The sequence below is a fragment of the Aythya fuligula genome, chromosome 5 (genome assembly GCF_009819795.1).
Source record: "Aythya fuligula isolate bAytFul2 chromosome 5, bAytFul2.pri, whole genome shotgun sequence".
NCBI classification, from domain to species: domain Eukaryota; kingdom Metazoa; phylum Chordata; class Aves; order Anseriformes; family Anatidae; genus Aythya; species Aythya fuligula.
In genome coordinates, this window is record NC_045563.1 from 59,899,772 (window position 1) to 59,922,442 (window position 22,671).

The 22,671-nt window shown below is 43.9% G+C and overlaps 1 protein-coding gene and 1 long non-coding RNA gene across 2 annotated transcripts; one reads left to right on the plus strand and one right to left on the minus strand.

Annotated features, from left to right (window-relative positions):
- Positions 1–85: 85 nt before the first annotated feature.
- On the plus strand, positions 86–6,211 carry LOC116490338. The gene is made up of 5 exons (XR_004253357.1): positions 86–727; positions 1,057–1,148; positions 1,339–1,422; positions 2,091–2,171; positions 6,119–6,211. It is a non-coding gene; the product is annotated as an uncharacterized LOC116490338 (long non-coding RNA).
- Positions 3,148–6,956, minus strand: LOC116490337 (ferritin light chain-like). The gene is made up of 3 exons (XM_032189434.1): positions 6,789–6,956; positions 4,635–4,781; positions 3,148–3,803 (listed from the first exon to the last, which is right to left on the minus strand). The coding sequence occupies exons 1-3, from the start codon at positions 6,954–6,956 to the stop codon at positions 3,297–3,299; spliced, it is 822 nt and encodes a 273-aa protein (XP_032045325.1). The 3' UTR covers positions 3,148–3,296.
- Positions 6,957–22,671: the final 15,715 nt, after the last annotated feature.

Consider the following 22,671-nt stretch of genomic DNA (forward strand, 5'->3'; position numbering starts at 1 on the left):
GAAGGAATGAACAGATTTTTATTATTATTTTTTTTTAATCTTTGCTGAACAGCTAGAAGTGAAAATAATTTGTATTCAAAGTAATGCCACACATACAATAACAGAAAAATTATAAATAGTTTAACGCTGAACGCGTACAATGGAATATCAAGGCTTGGTGCTGGCCGTGTGACCTACTCAAAACACACAAACTCTTTGCAGATCATTATTTTAATTTGTGGAAAAGGTAATTTTCCTAATAATTACCTCATGCTGTAGCATATCCTGCCACTGTAAGCGTGCTTCTAGGCTATATTAGACCCCAGAAAAAAGCATTGTGGGACTTGCACACAGATCACTTGATTTGGGCAAAGTTGTAACAAATGGCTGGACTTAGACAAGTGATACAAGCAAGACTGTCTGTAACTTAACTGCCCATGAACACGCTTAAGTGCATGAATTCACTGAAGTGAAAAAGTCAGGAAGAAGCCACGAGCAGCTGGTGAGCTCTGCTCGGAGTGGTCTTCCAGTGAAGCTGCCTTTGAAGACTTACCTTGTGCTGCCACCACCAAAACTCACGTTCACTTTCCAGTGTTTTGCCCACAGATGCATTTGTCCAGGAAGATGTTGCCTTCTGTGGTATGCCTGAAAGAAGTCCTTGCAAAAACACAAAATCCTGAGCTGCTCTTCTCAATTTTGTGTGGCCATAGTGGAGAAGAGGAAGGAAGGCGTGTTCTCCATAGAGACTGTAAGTTAATTCCTTGCTCTGAGAGTAGGCAGCAGCAAGCTCCCTTTCCCTACAACCACAGGCAGTGCTTATGGCAGTGTTTAGAAATACGCCATTGTCAACACCTGTTTGTAAGCCTCCGTAACTCATAACTTCACGTAAAGATAAGGTCTTTCCAGAGCTTCCAATTTAGATGCAGTTATATCGGGTACTGATGGCTATTCTGAGCAGTGCAGGTTGTGTGTTTGGGTGGTTTTGGACATTGCTTTGCAAGAAAACCTGTATGGTTACTCTAAACTTTGTTGTCACTATAACTGTTCCACATTTATCCTTTATCTCTGTTTCTCCAGGGTATGGTTGAAATGAAGATGAGAAGGCAGAGGCAGATTGTACATCCCATACTACAAAGCACGGAGAGGCTCATCCTATTCACAACTGACAGGTACTGCTGACAGACTTACTGAGATGATATTCATAGGCATATGTGCCTCACAGCACAAACATGTGGACAAGAAAAACTTCAGCTACCTACAGTTACTGATTTATTTTTTCTTTCTTTTTTTAAGATGATAAACTGGGAAAATAGCTGCTGATTGTGAGTTTACCTAAAATTAACAGAATTGTCTTTTCAGGCAGAGGGTCCAGGAGGTATTTTGGAAGAGAAAAAGGCCTGAAGTCTGAAAATGTGCTGGTAACATCCAGCTGCAGAGGTGAAGGTAAACGTCTTTTAGAAACACACATGGCACTGTTTCAGGGGAAAAGGAGCAGCCCTGCATTGAAAAGTTGGCTTTTTGTTGTGGTGAAACTCATTTAAGATGTTAAATGCTGGAAGCTGTGCCTACACTGTAGAAAGGTAATGACTCCTTAAAGGAGAAGCCCACTGTAGAAGTCAAGCATTGGCTGTACTACTTGTTTTTATTTGGCACTAGTTTATAATTCAACTAGCAGTTTTGCTCGCTTCGTATTAAGTGAGCTATATTTTAATACGGAGGATGGATTCCATTGCTCTTATTCATGTTGAGTTGTAGTCAGTGGAACTAATTGTTGAATAAGGTATGCTCAGCGTGAGAGTGGGTGTTGGAATCCAGCCCAGATGGAAATATCTTTTAAATTTCTGATGTATTCAAGAGCAGCCATCCCCAACAGACAAATCCAGCATGTTCCTAACAGTGACTCCTCCCTAACCACCCCTCCCCCTGAAAAGCTAAATCATTATTAGCAGAAAGTTTGAGAAAGCATCAGCACTGTAATTGTCTATCCTGTGTTTCAACACAGAAATGAAGTAGGCTAATGCAGTTTTGCAGAAATGGGTACTTAACTGCAGCTGTGCATCAGAGTCAAGACTTTTCCGACCATGTTTCATTGTGCACTGTTCTCACCTTAGTACAGTCTTCTAGCATTTGTGTCATTCTGTGGTCTACTCTTTTCATCTTTGAAGTCACCTGTGCAACTTTCTCCACAGCAGGTAAGTATTGGTACTGTGTTGTTTGTTTGCAAAAATCTCTTGGAGAAGAGATTTCTGTGTTGTCAAATGGGGAATACAATGTAGATGCTACATGCCATTTTTTAATGTTCAACTGAATTTATTTTTCAAACATGATAGTGTAAACGGTATACCTATTACATAAAAGTGTAAGAATCTTTCAACAGAGCAAAACCCATATGCATAAAAAAGTGGTATATAAAAAAACAAAAAGCAATGTAGCTGATCTAGCCAGTTCCTCTTCCTGTAGCCAGCCCATGTTGAGAAAGAAAGGCACTCTTGTAGCAGGTGAGGGGAAGGAACTTACAGTGATATAATACGCTGATGATCGCAGAGTCCAACTCCTGACTGCACACAGGGCAACCTAAGAGTTGAACCATGTATCCAAAAGTACTGTCCAAATCTTCTGGAGTATTAGATGTGGACCCCTGATTTACCTCATCTGCTTTCCGAGGATGAGAAAAGGCAAGTGAGTGTAGTAAAAAACAGCACATAGTCATGTTCCCACTGTTGAGGAAATGTTTGCATCCTTCATCTTGGAGAAGCATACAACTAGAAACAGCTGGGCTGTAAATAAATGAATTGGACTACTTATTTAAGCTGCTACTGTGATAAAAGGCTTTTTTAAAACAAGTTTTGTCTTCTAACAAGTTCATTGCATTATGTTAGTATACTAAAATATCTAATAATATAAAAAATATTTAGCTTTTCTCTCAAATGGAAATTGCTTTGTACTAAAGTTTGCTTTGAATAAGAGTTGTATATACTGTTAAAAATAATTTGCACAAACTAACCCCATTAGTCATTTAAGACAGAAGAGGCCTAAAAGCTTTGGGTTTCCAGGAAGAATAGCATAGATAAAAATACGATTAATGCTGACAACCTAGGTTAACTAGCAACCTAGCTACCATTTAAGCAAAAAAAAAAAAAAATAAAAAAAATAAAAATGATATGGGCTGGATTTTGAGCTGTGGCTCAAAAGATGAGGAAAAGGGTATAAAAAAAATGGAGTGATACAGCATCATGCCTCCTGGGCTCTCCTTTCTAGGCCACCCTCTGTACAGGTCTGCCTTTAGGAGTTGCCCCACAGCTGCAACAGCCACAGCATTAAACAACCTCCCTCCCCTGCTTCACTTTTGCTCCTGTCCCGTCATTATTGCACTGTGGTAGCGTGGCAGTGCAGTGGATGGTTGCATATATTGGCCCTATGTTATTCCTGTGCTGGAAAAAATCTTTCTGGGGTCGCTTCAAACCCTCTGCAGCTCCTGTACCCTGCTGGAGAGGCGGGCAGGGGCTGCACTGCTGACCAGGCTCCAACTCTATGCCTGTTCTGAACTCCTTCTGCAACCGGTCCATAAAGTAATCCCCAAGACTATTTCTGCCATCCTGGGAACAATCAAGCCTGCGAGCATTGGTCAGAAGATCTCCCATCAGCTTGATCTTCCGGATTTTGGGCCCAATGAATTGTTTCTTGATAGTGCTTGCGCTATGAGGGTCTGCGTTTTCAATGCTTATGGCATAAAGTTCTTCAAAATACCGAGTCATAGTTTTCCACTGTACCATTGCTAGCTCCAGAGCTTTCACCAGACCGACTGCGTAGTCATAGTTTGGTTTCTAGAAGCAAAGACAAAATTACATTTACACAGATGAACAGCTCATCTTACCATGTTCAGTGTTTTCCTGCAATTTACTTGGCCCTCTAAATATGACGTGTTAGGATTTTGCAACAACAACTCCTAGCTTGCAGCAGCTGTTATTTCTTGCTGAATTGGATGGCTGTAAACACACCTAAGTGGCAGAACCCAAACACTTTTTCAAGAAACAGGGATTCAACAAGCAACAATGGCTTTTTTTCCCCTACAGCTTACCAAATGCATGGTAGTCCAAAGGGAGTATTCTGCATTAACTATTAAGAGAATACAAACTTGTTAGAGGAATATCCAGCCCTTTAACAATTTTTTTTTTTTTTTTTTTACTGGTAACTTTGAGTTACTCCTTTGTACCTGTGAAACCTGAGTCAGACAGATCTCTTAGTTCAAAGCCTGTCTTGAACTATAACAGATCTGCCTTCTAGGCTTCTATGTGGTTTCAATGTGAAGGCAGACAAGTTGGCTGTCTCAGCATTGAAACAGTTTAAGGAGCCTCACATTATCCATCACAGCACACTGGAAACAGCAGTCTCCAGCTGAGCATAAGGAAGAGGGGACCATTGTTTATATTCTTTTTGGCTAGAAGAGCAACCACACAGAGTTAGGACTGCATGTCTGACAGCTTCCAGGTGCTGTAATCAAGAACAAAAGCACGTGCACTAATAGGACAGGGAAATTGTATCTGGAAATCTAACAGGATGAATGCAGGGAGCTGAAGTACCAACACTATAATGCAAGAAGTTAGAATAATTACAGCTCATTGCAAATGCTTGAAAACTTCTTGTTTGCTACACACCTGGATGGTTTTACCACAGTAATGGCCTCCTCTTTCTTGCTGATACTCCATCAAAGCCTCTGCAGCTTTTCTCTCTTCCAGAGCTTGATGGCAGAAGAACTTGGAAACATTCGGTAGAGCCACATGTGATTGATCAAAATATTCACCCTAAGCAAACAAACAACAACAACAACAACAAAAAAAAAAAAACAACAAACAAGCAATGTTAGGATTTGCTAGAGATGGGATTTACCTGCAGCAGAACATGACTATCAGAATCCATGAGATGCTTCCAAAAGAACTTGTTCTACCAGCACAATCACTTGAAGGTCTTCATCCACTTTTTCTGCAATAAAGTCTTACTGTCTGCAACAGAAAATCTTTACTTCTATTCGAACTCCTAGCCTTTAATTCTAGATACATAGCCATAAGTACGGATGCTCTCTCTCAGTTAGGAAAATATTCTGAGGATCTCAGCTAAGTTTTGTTTGTTTTACTTCCCAAATGCATAGTCCCCACAGGGAACATACAATTTCTCTCAGAGAAATTTTCACTCATTCCAGTGAAAAGAAAGCTTTCAAAGCTATGAAAAAGTTGAGGCAAATGCAAAAAGAGAACAAGCATAACTTTGCATCCATTTATCCCCTTCATTATGGATAATGCTATTCCCACATAAATACTACTACTACTGAACGTTGTACATGTACAGTACAATACTATACCATAATATAATTGAGTGTTGTATATAGCTCTTGCCAAGAATACTTCAGAAGTATTAAAACTGTAAACCCACCACAGGCTTGTTCTGTTCCATATGGGAAAGTAATGGTTTTAATAATCACTGCAATATTTGACTACATTATTAGAGCCCTCAACAATTCTGTTAGGAGAACTTTGTCTGTGACATTGCTGTCCTATAAACAGAATGCACTGGAGAGAGGTAGCAGTGGGAAGCCACCAGCTTATAGAGGCTTCAACACTAGCTCTGCTCCACTTTGATGTTGAAGACAGAGGCAACAGCTGGAAATACGCAAGAAAGGAATTGAGGGAGCTACAGTATCTTGGTCCACGCATTCCCTAAACATGCAGATGCAACACAGCTTTTGCCTCTTGGACATAGTCTGGGTGGGAGACCTGCATATCAAGCTGTTGGCTTGTAGAATGCCTATGAGGGGAGAAGGACAAATGTGTGCATTTCCTAAGTTTTTCTGCTTCCTATTGTCTTGCCTGCTTTGATCTGTTGCCCTGCATAATAATGAATTAGTTGTGTTTCATCTGCTGCTTAACTGCTTACAAAAAGTGCATAAAATTTATATGCACAATACAACAAGTTGGTATTTGAATTACCATCTAGGATACCCCCACACCTGGGACACACGTATACATGCGTCACAGTAAGGCATTCTAGGGCAAGCGCACACTGGAATGTTTTATTAAAACATCGTTGTAATACTTGCGTAATCCTTTTCCTGCAGCCATTCATTCATTCATGTTTCTGTTTACAGAAGAGTTGAAACACCACATTTTATAACAAGTTCTTCAGTGCAAGGGTGCTGCAGGACTTCAAAAAGAGCCATAGTTACTGCACCTACTCAACTGTTAAGGTAAATCTTTTATGGGAATCATTAAATGTTTTTAAAGTGTTCATATTTTTAGGTTTATCTACTGTCTGTTTCTAGTTAGGCTTCTTCCAGCTCTCAATCACTCATATTACTTTAATCCATGTGCTTAACTAGTTGTTGTTTTGCTGTATACTTAATTTTTGTTGGTTTAATACTCAGCTTCATCAAAGATCCGGGGGATATACGGAACATGGTGCTTCTCCGCAGATGCCTGGCATCCAAAGGGACGGCATTGATTATCTCTTTTTTTATTGAAATGGCTTCATTAAAACACTTGAAGCCTTAGTATTTGATGCATGGCCAGCCACGATTCTGACACGCACATTAGGTGATACCAGGGCTATCTTTTTTAAAGCCTGCAGAGCGAGCACGGATGCTGACAAGCAGCCACCTCACAACCTACGCTCTCAGATTCACCACGCTCGCGAAATTTGGGGGGAAGAAACAACCCCGGCACCGCCAGCACTCTCCTCACGGAGGAGGCTCCCCCGCCTCGAAGCTCTCCCGACCCCCCTCCTGCCCTTCTCCTCCTCCTCCTCCTCCTGCTCCTTACCAGCGCCTGCAGGCTGTAGGCGAGCTCCAGCAGGGCTCCGGTGACCCCGCAGAGCCCTTCCTCCACGGCCACCGGGAAGCTCTGCCTCAGGCGGCCGGCGGGCAGCGGGCGGTGCGCCGGGCAGGCGGGCAGCGACACCCGGGGCCGCTTGGAGCGCGGCTCGGCCATGGCGGGCGCCGCCATGGGGCAGCGGGGCCGGGCCGCCCGCGCCGCCTCATATAGGGCCGGGCACCTGCGGCGCACCTTGCCCGCCGGGGCAGGAGGGAGCGGCCGCCGCCGCCATTTCGTGCCCGCCCCGCCCCGGTGCCCGTCCCCTCAGCCCCTGGTCGGCGTTAGGTCCGCGAGTGGTTGAGCCAAATTGGGGTTAGATGTCCCAGTCCCAGGCGTGAAGTGTGTTGAGGAGCTTGAAAATGCAGGCGTCTGGCGTTTTCAGCCACTTCCTTGTGTGGGTTTTGTGCTGCGTGTCAGTGCTTTGAGCTTGTGCTTTGAGCAGGGAAAAGCCGTCGCAGCGGAAACGTTGCTGAAGGCTACGTGTGAAGCGTGGCCCCAGTGCCCTTAATCTCTGTACACCCTTCAAATCCGATATTTTTCTGTTCAGTGACTTTCTGCTGAGCAAGCATGCTGCTCTGTGGAATATTTTTCGAACAGGAGCAGCCCCAGAGAGCCATTCGCAAGGACTGCAGGGGCACTGCCATCGGCCCACTGCGTGCCCTGGTTGTCATCGGATCTGACTGCCTCGAGCCGAGCACACAGCGGACAGCAGTCCGGGGCTGGCAGGAGAGCTGCTCATCAGAAACCTGTGTGCTTCCAGCTCGGCGCCTCTGTCTCTTATGCTGTTCAACCCTCTTTGTTTGACGTGATTTCCCATCATTTGTGCTTCTGATTCTTCATGCCGTAGCCAAGTGAAATCAGAAGTTCCAGTAAAACTGTGTAAAGTTGCCATTAAAAGTAAATAAATAATAATAATAATAATAATAATAATAATAATATGGTTAAACTGCATGTGAGTGCAGCTTGCCCTTAGTATTTCAGCCCAGAAGTAAGTACCTGAATTCACAAGTTACGATATATTCACAGGGCAGTTCAATGCGGTGTGACCTAGTTCTGAAGGCAATAAGGGTCCCGCTTTTAGTTGTGGCACTAGGGACTTCTGCTGGGATGATGCACGTCAGACTCTTCATACTTTTCAGCTCCCTGCATGCCAGCTGCCGTTGTTTTAGCCAGTGAAGCAGTGGTGTGTGTTTTACAATTCCAGCATAATTCTTTGAAGGCCTAAGAAGAATAAAAAGGGCAAGTGCGTGGTGTCTCTGTGAGCATGCACTATTGCCTTCCTAATATAAAACAGTATCCAGTGACCTCCCTTCTGTGGGCAATCCAAAGAATTTCAAGTGTGAAAACAAAATAGAAAGCAAGTTAGCTTGTGTCCATGAAAAGGTCATAGTATGTTTTCTTAGAGGGGCCTGTGCATTCATAGTGGTAATTTCTGAGCATACTAGTGCATGCATGCTCGTATCTGTATTAGTGGATTTGCAATCACATGCTGACTTTTGGAAGTCAGTATCTTATGTTATCCCATGCCAATGATGGAGAACTAAGATGCAAAGACGTTTCTTAAGTCTACATATGAAGCATAGGCCCAGTCTGAAAACTGTCTCGTAATCTCCTTGATCTCCACCCATTCGGTAACTGCTTGTTTTATGAGAACATCACTGAATTTATTTTGCTTTGCGCCTCACAGAATTAAAAGAAATACATGTAATTGGTACTGCAGTTAAATTTGTTATGGAAAATTTCCATTACAAATTAATCTAGGGATTCTTGCTACGCAGGATGAGGTGGTCTCACATGCTGGTCATACCTGGACTGAGGAAATTACCATCTGATCCACAAAAATTGTGATCTCAATCTTGATTTTTAAATAATGCTGTATCCTAGGAGGATGAGTGCTTTGTTCAGTTTCCTAGGTACACAACATCTCAGCATGGCATGGAGTAAACACAGTGCCTGGTATCAGGTAGGGGGCTTTTAAGATAGTTGAGCTGGTTTTCATCTACCCTAAACTAAGGAGAAAGTATTAGGTTTCTTTCTGAAACCATATGCTTTAGAAAAGCTACTACCCACTTGGGGTGACAATGTATGTGTATGACTTCTATACAAGTGAATCTGGGTTAGTTCTTTATTCCTGCTATATCCTGAAGTACAAAGGTGCTTTACAGATTGCCCGAACAAACAGCCCTTCTTGGGGTGACAGAGGTTGGGCACTGAGGGAAAGCATGAGGAGGTAGTTCGGTGCAAGCCACTGCAAGCAAGGGCTCTGTAAGTAGCATTGGTGAGGGGATTGGCCCTCCTCATTCCCATAATCCAGGATTATTTACATGTGTAATGTCAGGCACGTGCCTTGATTTACATTTGTGATTTGGGATGATTTTGGTACAACACATTCGAAAGAGTGTTGAAAAGCAGTATGCCAGTGGGAAGCTGAGCAGCCACAGCATGGTATACAGAAAAGAAGCTCTCTTAAAACATGCCCCCCTTTTAGTTCTTTGGCAGAGAGTCACAAAGAGGACAGAGTTACTGTCATAGGGCTTCAGCAGTCATCTGAAGATAGCTTTTCTGTTAAGACTACTAGCAAACATTTAATTGAATCTGGCCGTTTTCTGCCTTGATTGTCTGTCCTTGAAAGCTGCAGTTTGTATTCTGGAGTTTGCGTTTTCTGTCCTTTAACCACAGGTAGCAAGAATTGTGGCTGTGTTGCTTCTGTCCAGCCACCATCTGTTAGCTTCTTCCTAGCTGTGGCAGATTTTTCATACTATATCTAACGCTGCCAAACTTTTTTCTTACATGATGATTCAGTGGCCATCAATAGCTATGATGAAAGTTGAGGGCTAAATTAGAAGAAAGCAGTAAACAAATGTATGATGTGTATTCCTGTAAATTATCCGTCTTCGTTCGTGATTTTATTTCGTAATTAAGTGAAACCTAAGCTCTCTGGCAGGAAATGGAGAAGGATTCATACAAGCACCCGTGAATTCACAATCGCTTGTGTTAGACTTGAAGACATTTTGCCCCTTTATCCATATGCTTTGCTGTTCTCAACAGGTGCTTCATTTCACTGTTTTCTCTGATCCCGCTCTGTTTCATTTCCCTTTTTCCATGGAAGAAAAGCCAGCAAGACTTCTGAGTTGTTTCTGTGCCTTTTTGTACCGTATGACTCATAGAGTTAAAAAAGCAGCCTGAAATTTGGGAGGTTACTACTTAAGCGTGCATAGAAAAACAACTTTTTTTAAAATGGCCTTACAGTAAAAGCAGTCCTCAGCAAAACAGGAGATGGCCCCAAGCTGCGAGGGGAACGTTCTGGCATAGATTTTTTTTGTCTTTGTGTCACCGAGCAAATGTAAAGAGTTCAGGAAGGTCCACTTTGTTTTAGTGCTGTGAAATCAGCATGCTGTAGCTGTGTGAGAGAAGGGCTTTTCAGAAGCTGAACTTAGAGCCTAGTTCTACCAAAGTGAGTGTCTTGTTCTTGCTAATATCAAACAGAGCAGACAGGAGTATATATGTGTACACAGACAGTGTCTATATGTGTACATACACACATGTATGTGTGTATTTCATTTCCTAAAACAAGGTACCACAGTGAAATCCCGTACACAAAATATTTTAATTCTGATTTAGGAAGTCATTTTTGAGGTACATTTTTCTTCTTTTTTGCAATGAGGTTCTTTCTTAAAGAACTTTCTAAATGTTGAATTATATAAACTCCTGCGTTAAGGAGAAAAATCTTTGAAACTTTACCAATTGAAATCCGTCCTTTACTCCAGACAGAATATGCCCACAGCCCGTTAGCACATCTGTGCTGTGTCTAAAGCATAGCCTGGGCCAACTCGTCCTCGCCCTTTGCTCCTGCCCTGCCTGATGTGGCCCCCAGGGGCAGCTCCGTGCCCACAGCAGGTATTTTGTGTTGTGGGGTGAGTGGGTGCTTCCAGCCAGGCCTAAAAGACATAACTGTGCCCCTGCCTGTGTGCCTGGTGGCTGCAGGGGACTGGCAGCCAGGCTGAGCAGCAGATGGAGCAGCACAGGGCTTGGCCCTTCAATCTCTATTTCTTCTCTCACCAATAAACTCTTAAGTGGACTATTACTGTCCATTGGTACCGGCTGATATTACCCATCTCGTTTCTTGGAGAGGCTGCACATAAGATGAAATCAGCAGGGTTTGTTTGTCTCAGATTTTTGCAATTGTTCTTTCAAATTATACTGAAAAAAAGCACAGGCCAGCAAACGTAAGGCTCATTGATGTGATCTGTCCGTGGCACGCCGTATGGCCAGTCACTGACTGCAGGTTGAATCTGCTGGGTCTCAGCACTGGAACAAATTTAAGGGGATTCTGAGGAATTTCGGAAAACACGTGGTGTGCCCCAGGCAGCGCGTTACATAAGGGAGTTGTGCAATCCCAAACTACCTAAAGTCTTTCATAATTTGTATCCTGTGCCTTCCTGTTCTACTTTTACTTTTTTTCCACATCTGTGGACAAGAATCTGTACTTAATTTTTGGACAAATGAGAAAACAAGACTTGACGTGTTGGAAAAGGCAGTGCCCCTTTTTAGGTACAGCTTGTGCCATCTGAAATCAGTGGTTGCAGGTAACGCCTTCCAGGCAGTGTAAACGTGGGTAGGTTTGCTCCACACTCAGTGGCCCTTGAAAGAACATCAGATCTCTTCGAGTTGAGGATGAGCAGATGCACTCTGTCCATACTGAGAATATTTGGGCTCTAGTAATATTTGCCTGTAGTAAACTACATCTTCTGATGAAGGTCCAGAGCCTTTTATTGTCCTGCTACTGTATTTTGCTGATGATCACTGTTCTTAGTGTCCTTGCTAATACCAAGAGCTCCTGCTTCTGAAGTACAGATAAACCAGGGGCTTAAATGGTTTGGCTGATGACATTTGCTACTTGGCTTGAGAGAGAGAAGAAATTGAAGCCACGGATGTAGTGAGAGGTCTGGAAGATGTCTGCAGGTGAAGGAGAGATTATTCCAAATGTTTTAGATTTTGCATTCGTCAAAAAAAATATGAGTGAGCCATTTTCACAGTCTTTGTTTGAAAAAGATCCCTCTCAAAGTATAAATGAAGCTGAGCCAAAAAAAAAAAAAAATCAGTCTTTTTTTTTTTTAATTTAATGTGAACATTCATCAGGTAAAAGTTTAAAATTTTGTATTAATACACTTCTAATGGGGGTAAATCAGACAAACCAGAAGTGGATAATTTCACTCAAGCAGCACAGACCTTAAAGACTAGGGTAAATTCCTGTGAAGTAATTCCTCTTCTAGTTGCAGTCACAGAATGACCCTTTATTACTGCTTTCTGCTCAAAGCACCTTTTGTAAGCCATCTGTATATTATCCTTTATCACCTAGGTGTTGTGGTTCCGTAGGGTTTCACTTTCTGATCATTTTCCACCTCAATTTAATGGCTTTAAATCCGTTATAAAGTTGTTATGAGGGCAGGTGTTAGGCTGTAGGCTGTTTGTGGCAGTGTGTCCCAGGCAAACTCTCCTGTGCCAGCTTGCAAGGATCAGACAAATCACTCCTGATTTCACTGTCTGTGTGCAGAGGATCTCTAGATTTGGGCATTCGCCTGGTTTTGCTGGAATCGTGGCACTGAAGGCAGCCAGCAACATTAGCTGACAGTCCTGGGAAGTTGCTTATTCTGGTCTTTAGGACACCGTGGCATTACCCAGAGTGGTTTCAGTGAAGCCTTTTCCTTTTGATTATTAGACCACAGCTCCAGTTCCTGTCATTTTTATAATTCAGAAATCACTTCCCCGAGCATTTGCAAATTTTGCAGAACTGCTTGTTCTCTGGTTGAAATCCTGCATACTGAGCATCTGCCTGAGGCAAAGGCAAAAAAGTTAGCTTTGATACTCCAAAACTGGTCGAATAAATCCTGTGCAGCTGGTCTGCGTGAAATGTGCCCGGTGACAGCAAGCCGCAGAGAGGATTCGGGGGTTTAGGAAAAGCTCTGTGCCCTTCTAGCAAAATAATATGAGAAGAAAATTTTGCTTGAAGCCAACTGAGCCAGGAGCTGCTTCTGGCAGGGTTTCTTGCACTCTTCCCAGACTATTTTGTAGCAGCAACAGATGGATAATGCACTGGGCTATGAGGACCACTGGCCAGAGCAAGAACGTGTCAATTCTTATGATGCCTGGGCTGACAGATTTCTCTTAAGGGAATCTAACTGGGTTTGGTTTGATGTGTTTCAGAACAGGATCATCCTTGTTCCCATTAAAGCATGCTCGTGATCTGGACTCTGGGACCCAAGCAGGACTGAGGGATACATCTGGTAAGGCAGTGGTTAGGCCATGTTACACGTGTAGAGAAGGGTGTTGAAGTTTGCCCTACGTAGCTTATGACTTCCAGCTCTTTGTTGTGAAGCAAGGGGCAGGGAGGTTTATTTTCCTTTTTAAAGGAAGGTCAGTGCAGAGCAAAGAGAGGAGGTGAAATCCTGGGGAAAACCGAAAAGGGAACAGAAGCAGCACTCAGAGTGGGCCAAATCTTCTACTGGCATATATAAGCATTACTCATATAACTTCAAGAGAATACATGCTTTAACTGAGCATGTACCAGCTGAGGACCTGGCCCATAATATCCTTTATAAAGCTCTGATTCCTCCCCAAATAGTTTTTCCCTCCCTCTTCAAAGAGGCACCTGTTGTTGGTGGAGTTGGTGATGATACCGGATTAGTGCACATGCGGTCAGCCCGCTTGGCCTCGGCCCTTTGGACCCAAAATGAACTCCAGCTGCTGTTGCCCAGAGCAGGTGCTTCATCCAGCCCTAGCAGCTGTCTGAACGTCCGCTGCCATGGCCAACAGGAGGGGGTAGGCTCTGAGCTACCCGGAGGAAGAGCTGATCAGCAGGAGGGAAGGAAAAGGGAGTGTGCTGCAGAGATGCACTCAGCACGTTTACACTCAGCATTTAGCAGAAGAAAATTGTCGTAGCATGTCGTGGTGGAACTGGGACACAGGGGCTGGCATTCTGAGCCTGCATGGCCCAGGGATGGATGTTGGTTCCCAAAAGGAGGCTGAGGGACCTCTGAATACCAGCAGGGCCGTGACAAACGTTTGATCTCCGTGCTCCTGAACCTGTCTCGTCAGGTACATGGCCACCTGTGAGAAATTTGGAGGGCTGGTAGCATTTCACAGTTGTTTGGTGTTTGTAGCTGCTGGTTTAAAGCTCCAGTGAGCTGCCTGGCAGAGGTGAGATTAGGCACAGAGCAGCGTGCAGGATGATAGTTCTCTAGGTGTGACAGCTGGGGCATCACACACACACTGCCAAAATCAGCAGCCAGGGAAGAAGACAAAATCAGAGAAACTGGGGTTAAGAAGCAGCTGCAGGAGTGGAGGAAATGGTGCCAGGTCAATGGAGGGTGAGGAGACAACTTGAGGGAACCAAGAAGGGTAATTCAGGAGACGCCTTGCTGTCTCGGGGTGCTTGTTCTCCAGCCATTAAGGTACGGAAATTGCTGGGTGTTTGCTGCTGCTGGGTGAAGTTGTTTGACCGATGAATAGTAAGTGGAAAAGGACTGCTGTGGGGTGAATGGTACAAGAAGGGGGCCTGTCCTCAATATGGGGAGGCAACAAGGAGAATGAAGTTGTGCCCTCAGTAAGAGAGAATGAAGTTATGTCATCAATACAGAAGTAGCAGTTACTGACCCTAAAAGAGCCCTGCTGTCCATGTGGCCATTACGCCACATAAGACCAGGAGAAAAACAAGAATATCGGAGGCCTCTCCTTGTCAGGAAATGGGATTTCCGCAGGTACTCAGTTGTAAATGCTGTACATGCTTCTAAGGCTTGGCACAGGGCGTTGCTAAATCCTGATTCAGGATGCAGGAATGTTTCGTGGCCCCTGCCATGTAAGCTGTGGTCTGCCCATGTTTGGAAATCAGCCGTCAGTGATGGCAGGAGACAAGTATGGGTGAAATGAGCAGCTTGGCTTCAGCACTGAGCAAGACTTGTTAACATCCTGAGTGCAGATGGCCAGTTCGTATTGTGAGTAATGAATACGGTGCTCTTCTCTGCAGCTGATACTGGTCTTCATCCCCTTGCTACCATCCCAGGATTTGAAAGAGTGAGGTAGTATTTTATCCCTGTTCAAGATTAGGTAAGTTTACTAGACATAATGTTCATATGGAATTAGAAAAACTCCACATAGCCAAAGGTACTGACTTAAGATCATCTGTGTGGCGGCAGGGAAATTATTTCCATTTTGGCTTACTTGCCTCTCAGATTGGTTAGGGTATCCAGCTGATTTCAGTCGTTCTTTTGGACTAAAAGCTATTCCTCCTGTAACAGGCCTGAACAATTCCTGTCCCAGTGCAGTTCTTCCGTCATGTATTCCTCCTATTTGTATTGTTTCCATGTTAAAATTAAGGAATTGATGTGTGTCTGTGTGAAGGAAGGCATTCTCTGTCTTAGTGTCCCTTTGTTTTTAGCAGTTTCAGTAATTTCCAGTTCACTCTTGCTGCTGCAGCCTTATCAGCAGTGGTTCCCCACTGGCTCCTGATCTGCCCAGTAGCACGGCTGGGTGCTGTGCACACCTGTACTGCTTCACTCGGGGGAAGTGGTTGATGTTGCCCTGCCTTATTCCTCTGTACCCCTCTTCTTCAGCTTCCTGGCACTGTGGTGTGAAGCGAGAAAAATGGAGGTGCAACTTCCTAGTCCTTTTGGTGTCGGAAATTAAGATAAAACAAAACCTGGAAGCACACCAAATGCCATTCTCAAAGTGGCCCAAGATCTGTATTTAAGTATGGCAGCATGTTTAATCTTGTTTTCTGGAGATTTTTATCCATCTACACGTGGATAGGGTTTTTTGAAGCACTTCTCTGTCACTGATTTAAATGGAATTAGGTATGAAGGAGCTTTGCAGATTTAAGCTATTACCAAACGGTGCGTGGCACTGTCCAGTGTGAGGCACAGCAAAGCGAAGCACTTTGGATGCTGTAAGTCATAACATATTAATTGCTGGATTAAGACTAAGGAAGTAGAGATTTTCAGTAGCCCTCCATGTTTTGGGGATCTGGACAACAGAGGGTTTTACTTTGTATGAGGCCCACGTTACGCTGTTTAGGAATTCCAAACTCAAGATCAAAAATACCGTGAGTGCCCTTTCAGCATACAGCCGACAATTAGCTTGCTGTCGTTAAGAAAAACAATCATTAAGTGGAGAGTGAAAGTAGTAGCATCAGAAGTGGACCTTGACAGAGTGGTAACATACAGTCGGAGCGAGTGACATTCTTCACACCTGCTGTGGTGCATAACAGTAGCTGGCTGCCTTAGCCCGTGGCACGACAAGCAGAGCATTGTGCTGTGACACAGCCTGGACAGCGATTGAATTACACACCGATTAGCTCTTGGGCTTCTCTCTGTCAGTGTGGACAATGAAGAATCAGAGAAGTGGACATGAGAGCTTTAGCAGGCCTTGTGCTCTCGAGTGGAGGAGGATTAGTTGGTAAATGGTAAATTGTGTTGGGGCCAACAGTCGTAAAACTGAGCTTTGCCCTTCTGCTGCCTCAAAGGCACAGGCTTTGCGGAAAGCCCCTTCTCCCTGCCTGCTTTGACTGACTGCTGTGATTTGGGGAGAGGGTGGACGTGTAGAGTCTGCTCCTCCTGTTCTCTGCCAAAGAAGGAAGGAGGTGCTGGTACATTCATATGAATTTTGCCCCTTGCTGTCTTACTGCTTTTTTTTCTCAGAAAGGGCACGGTGTTAAATTAATCAGTCTTCTGCTATTTCCACAGGGATGCAGAAGCTGTGGGATTTGCCTCTCCCACTGAGGTGCTGCTGCCTGGTTCACTGCCTGGCGGAGAATGTCTGTAAGAGCTGATTTAACCAGAAAAAAAAAAAAAAAAAAAAAGTGTGTATCCTTTCTCAGGAGATCCACAGCAGGGCTGAAGCATTGCAAACGTTGCATCCGTTTCCTCCTGTCGTCTGCTCCCACGTGACGGCAGTGCCTGTGCTGTGCTCTCAGCTCACCCTGCAAATGCTCCTTGTGGTGGGAGTTAGCACAGAGCTGGTGCAGAGGACTTCACATTTGTTGGCAGCATCCTTGCTTGCATTCCACTGGCACCAGCTGCTCGACACACAGGAGCCCAAGGTGGCAAATGCTCTTACATTCTCTTTCAATTTTCAGGTGAAGGTCTATATCACATTAACCTCTTTTGTTCTGGGGGGAAATGGTAAGGCTTTTATTTATTTATTTTTAAGAAAAACACATTAAACCCAAGGGGGAGAAACGACTGCGTTGCGTACTGTGGTTGGGAGCGCAGGGCATTTGCGTTCCATCCGATCTGGAGCTTCCACTCCCTGCAGTTACTAAATCTGGTAGCTACTGGCAGGAGCATAGACCCAGAGATGGGCAGGACTAGTTTGCCATGCCAAATGTTTTTCTGTTGCCCTCATGCTGTTTTCTAGAACTAAAGATTTTACTGTGATAAAGATGACATCCTAAAGCACCGTAGGAGGTAAGAGGATGTAACTGCACTTGACCTGAACTTGGATTAGGTATGTCTCTGATCCTGTATCCATCTTGAACTTACCAGTGAATAACTACGTATGTGAACAATGAAAATATGACCTCCTTGTTCTGTAAATACAAAAAAGAAAGGAACAGCTTTGAAAATCCAGCCATCTTTCAAGTTCTCTGAGAGCATGAAGACCCTGAGTCATCACAGTGAAATTCAACAGGACTGTTCTTATTAGTGCACTGAGGATATAGATGTGGTTTTATATGTGGAAACCTGTATTTATATGTGGAAATCTGTATTTTTTTCCAGTAGTCTTCATTACTGTAATAAATGATGCTCTCTCTCCCTGCAGTCTTTTATCTTATCTGTTTATAGTATTTTTTTTTGTTGTTGTTGTTGTTTTATCAAGGAAGCAATGCATACCTAAATACTTTAAGACTGTAAAAAAGGCTTTATGGTTATACCATTTAAAAAGAATTCCTTGTGTTTTGGTTGCTAGTCTGAAGTGAGAAAAGATATTTTAATTTCATATTCCTAAAAGCAGTAATGGATTTGCTGTAATACACCAGTTTAGAGCAATTTGCTCATAAACTGTAAGTTCCAGAAAATCCCTCAAATTCTCTCAGCTGTTTTCTCTCGTAGGTGGAAAACCCTCAGCATCTTCCAAAAGATGTTCTCATAGGCTCATATACCCCAAAAGGTAGGGTATGTAGAGGTTGGATTGATTTGTGTTTTTTTTAAAGCTCAAAAAAAAACAACAACAAAAAAAAAACACACACACAAAAAAAATTAAATTCAGCTGTTGTTCAACATAGTCAGTACTGATTATTGACAGGTCATTTTCAAAATAGGAAAATAAGAGGTATTCTAAGTAGCCGGTGCTTTGTTTAAGACGGAATATTTCAAAGGTAAGTTTTAAAGAAAAAATAGAGAAAAAGTCATTCGCCAGTGCTGATAACTGACAGAGGTTAATACACTGACATCACGTTGGTCGCGTATAGCATTTTGTCAATGGTTATTAATGCCCTGCTGCGGGGAGACAGGCAGTGCCAGCTGGTGTGGCGCAGCTCCGCGGGTGTGCCTTGGCTGCTGCTCAGAAAGGTGGGCGCCTGAGGAGGGCTCAGGTCTACTCCCTACCTGGCCATCGCTCCACTGAAACAGGAGATAGTGCGAGAAGGTAGGTCCAGCGCCTCGCTTCTGACTTCAGAACAGGTCTCTGAGAGCAAAGCAGGAGATGAGCCAGCAGCAGATGTCTACAGTCGTATTTCAGAAGGCACCGATGACTTGTGTTCAGTTCAGATCTTCAGGACTAAAGACCTTTGGAAGGAAACAGAATGAACTTCAGACAAATGTGCATGGAAATAATGTCAGTAGGCTTGGGGAAGAATCCTATGTTAATTTAAGAAAGCCTCAGAGCTTTGGACATCAATGGAAAGAAGTCAGAAACGGTGTGGAGTGGAGGAAAGCCCTTGAGAGGAAGAGGAAGGAACTTTGTAATGGCAGACTGATGATGAATATAGAGCAATTAATTAGCTTTGACTACACTATATTCATTAAACATCGATGTGTAGGTTTAGCTGACTCGCTTGGGGCTCGCTACGACTTTGTGTAATCCCTTTGAATTACATCCACCATAGGGGAATGAGAGAGATACAAAAAGGTGCAGTATGTCAGTGTAGCGTATCAAATTGAGAACGGCATTTAGCAGCCTGTACCAAACACAGGTTTATGCCAACAGTAGATTATTCCTTAAGTGTGCTGTTGTTTTGACAAATCTGAAAGGAGCTAAAAGCATTTCAGTAGACGGAAAACAAAGGAAACTCCTATTTCCTTTCCCATGGCCTGGAACCAAAATGGGATTGCCTGCTAGGTTTACACAGCCAGGCAAGTATGGTGAACATGAGTAGAACATGCAGGGAAAAATTGTGAGTCCTCTGGTAGGAACAAGTCGCTGTCAAGTTGCTCCCAGTTTATACCTCAAAAGAAGAGGGTATTTCACATGGGTAGTGCTGAGCTATGAAAGAGTTGACAGTGCTGGACTTGAAACAGCTACTCTGAAAAGACTGTGGCTCTTGGAAGAGTGGACCTTGGGAGGGAATTCCTCTTATGTTTTAGCTTTAATGCTAGCCCCACTTTGAGCACGAGGTTGGACAAAATGGCAACTCACCTTGAATGATCCTGCATTCAAACACGAAACATTCCCCTACTTTTGTTTCAGATAATTTTATTAAGCTCCCATGAAACCCATCCAAACTAGGTTTCATGTTGTGGTTTTCACTTGGGTACTGATTTATTTTTTTACCATCTGTGTTCAGCAGCATGGAGAAGATTACAAATACAGTTCTCACAGAAATAGTACGTGAAGGAAAACCCTGAAGAATACACCAAGATTGTTTAGCAGTGAAAGGCCCGATGGTTTGAGGATGTTTTGATGATAACTGCCGTCTGATGTGCCACATAGTCTACTGTACTCTCTGGTACTAAGAAAAAAAATAGTGCATCATTACTTACAAATGTTTTGGAAGAGGAAGAATGTTTGATTGCACAGACCTCAGGTTTGGGAACACAATTCCATATTAAAAACCATTAGTTTTGCACACATGTGAATTAATAGAAATAAATGGAAACGTCCACATTCTGCACATACTCTGCAATTATATAGCATAATACCCAAACTATAACTTGTGTGGACATTTCCTGTGGTAACTCTTACAGGTAGAGTTTACCATACAAGTTTACCAGGACTTTCAGTTAGCATTCCAAATCTGGGAATCAAGATCCGGAGAAGCGCCCAGCCTCCCACTATAACCACTGTAGCGTGCTTCAGGGCGAGGCAGCCCCCACAACCTGACACGTTTCTGCACTTTTATAGAACTTAGTTTTAACAGGTACTCTCTTGTTCCCAGGAGAATCTTTTGTGGTAATCATCAAGATTGTGTTTTGTACACTTCCCTCTTTTTAGTCATTTGAATTATCATGTCACAGACAGTACCGGCATGGAAAGGTGGCAAAGGTTAAAGAATGCTAATAGGAGGAGTAAGGATCATTATTCCTGAACCTATTGTTTAAAAAAAAAAAAAAAAAAGACTAACACGCAGAGTTGTATTTTCTGTACAATGTTCTAAACAGATTTTTTTATTATTATTATTTAAAAAAAGAAAAAAACAAACAACACTAGCTCCAAGTGACTCCTGTCCTGCAAGGTAATCAGCTTCTCCTAGATTTTGACTAGGTTGGCATTTCTTCCTGTTGCTTGAGTGGTATATGTACAGAAAACAAACCTGAGCCCCTGAGTCCTAAAGGTGCAGACTTCAGATGCGAGCAAGCTGTTCACACTGTGAAGGAAATGACGGAAACTTCTCAATGTCTTCAGTTCTCCATGAAGGGCCTTGCATAGATGGCCAAAGGCTGGGTATGGGGCTTGGCTGCTGGGGAAGCAGGTGATGCTCTAAAACGTGTTGGGGGAGGTCAGGAGAGCGAGCAGGCTTTCCAACATGGAAACTGCACTGAAAGGGCTCTGAGGAATGCCTCTTCCACTTGTGCCTATTGTAAGTAAAAGGGGAGGAGGTGAAGGTTTTTTCAAGTAGTTTGAGAGGACACATGGAAACAATGACTTGAAAATGTCTTGCCAAAGAATGGCATAAGTCAAGCTTGTAGGTGAGCAGAAGCATCTCCATCTCTGAATCTGTATGTGTGCTGTCATCAAATTGCAGAACAGGGTTCCTAAGAATGGTACAGGACCTTGCTCTGTAAGGCTTCAGGAGGAGGGCTGCTTCTCTTTCTTCAGGCTGCTTGTCATTTTTAAAAATAGAGGGCTGAGCTTGCACTGCCACAACCCTGTGGTGATTGGCAGTGCCTCAGGCTGATCTATGAACTTAAAACATCTGATCTGTGTGGTGGTGCTTACCGCCAGGTCTTGCTGCTCCACCTGAGTAACTAGAAGGTGCTCATAAATCAGGGGAGAGCATTCCTCTGTGACACCGTCCCAAATGCCCTACTGAGCCCAAGCCTGTGTTAGCCATCAACGCCCCTTACATAAACATGTCATACTTTAAAGTAGGCTCCTGTAGAAAGCACAAACAATATACTAGCATAGAGGGGCCACACAAATTGAAGAGCCGTTAAGTCAGGGGAAGGAGGAAACATCTCTTGATGATGAATCTGTCTCTGCCAGACACATGGAAAGAAAACAGCTTATGCTGGTTACACTCCTTCCAATGTGAAATAGTTAGATGTGGACAAGTCCAAAAGTAGCAGTGCAGGAAGCCTTCACTTCTCTAGCATCTGCTTCAGGCTGACCAGTGACTAGCCCCAGCCTCGTGCATCCCTGCTTCTTGCCGAACAAGGCTTGCATGCCAACCTCTTTGCAGGGATGACTGTTCTTCTAATCTTAAAATGGTGCAGCTAAGCACGAGGAATTTCTTACCAAGACCACTTGAAACCCTCTGTCAGGTGCCGTGCAGTGTTGTATTTAGATCTTGAAGTAGTCTGTATCTGATTAAGCACTAAAGAGCTCATTTGCATTCAGTTCACTACAGAAAGCTGAGTAAGAGGGATGGCTTGTTCCCGTCTGTACAAAACGCTTAAGTCTTGCCTAGTCACCTCATCCTCTGGTGATAGCATTGAGACTACAATTCCAATCTTCCTGATCTTAGTCCTTCTACAAACTGATGCTGGGCAGTTTTAAGCATGGTAAGAGAAGTATTGAAGAGCATCTCGGGCAGGCCTTCAGTACAGCATGCAGCTGACTGACTTGTGAAACTCGTGTTTGTGTTGGTGCAGCCTTTGATCTGAAGCGGTAAGGAAAGTGCTCCCAGCAGCTGGAACACACATGGCCAAAGGTGACCTGGGGCTGTAAACAGTGCTCCGGCCATCCCCCTCAGATGTGCCACAAATCACGGGGTGACAGCTGACAGGTGCCTGCCCAGCGTCCTGCACGCAGAGCATGCTGTGGTGTGGAGCAGCAGGTAGGGAACCTGTACAGTGGGTGGCCAGCTTGTGATGCCTGCTTGTGAGCAGCCTGTCGCACTGCCCCGTACTGAACAGCAAGCAGCGAGGGCTTTTCTTAGTGATATGGTTTAGTGGAGGACTTGTTAGTGTTAGGTCAGAGGATGGACTTGATGATCTAGAGGACTCCTCCAACCTAGAAATTCTGTGATTCTGTGATTCTCTCGAGTGAGCTGGCTGCTGCTCCCACCCGGACCTCAGGCGGGTTGGCAACAGCACGTAGCTGTGCTGCAGGCCAGGGCGTTGTTCTGCAGCTCAAAGCAGGGCTTGTGGCTCAGGCCCAGCAGCCTTGTTCAGTTTAATGGTTGTGAAAAACATGGTTTATCTTGCTGGTTTTTTCCCCTAGTGCTTTCCTCAAATGT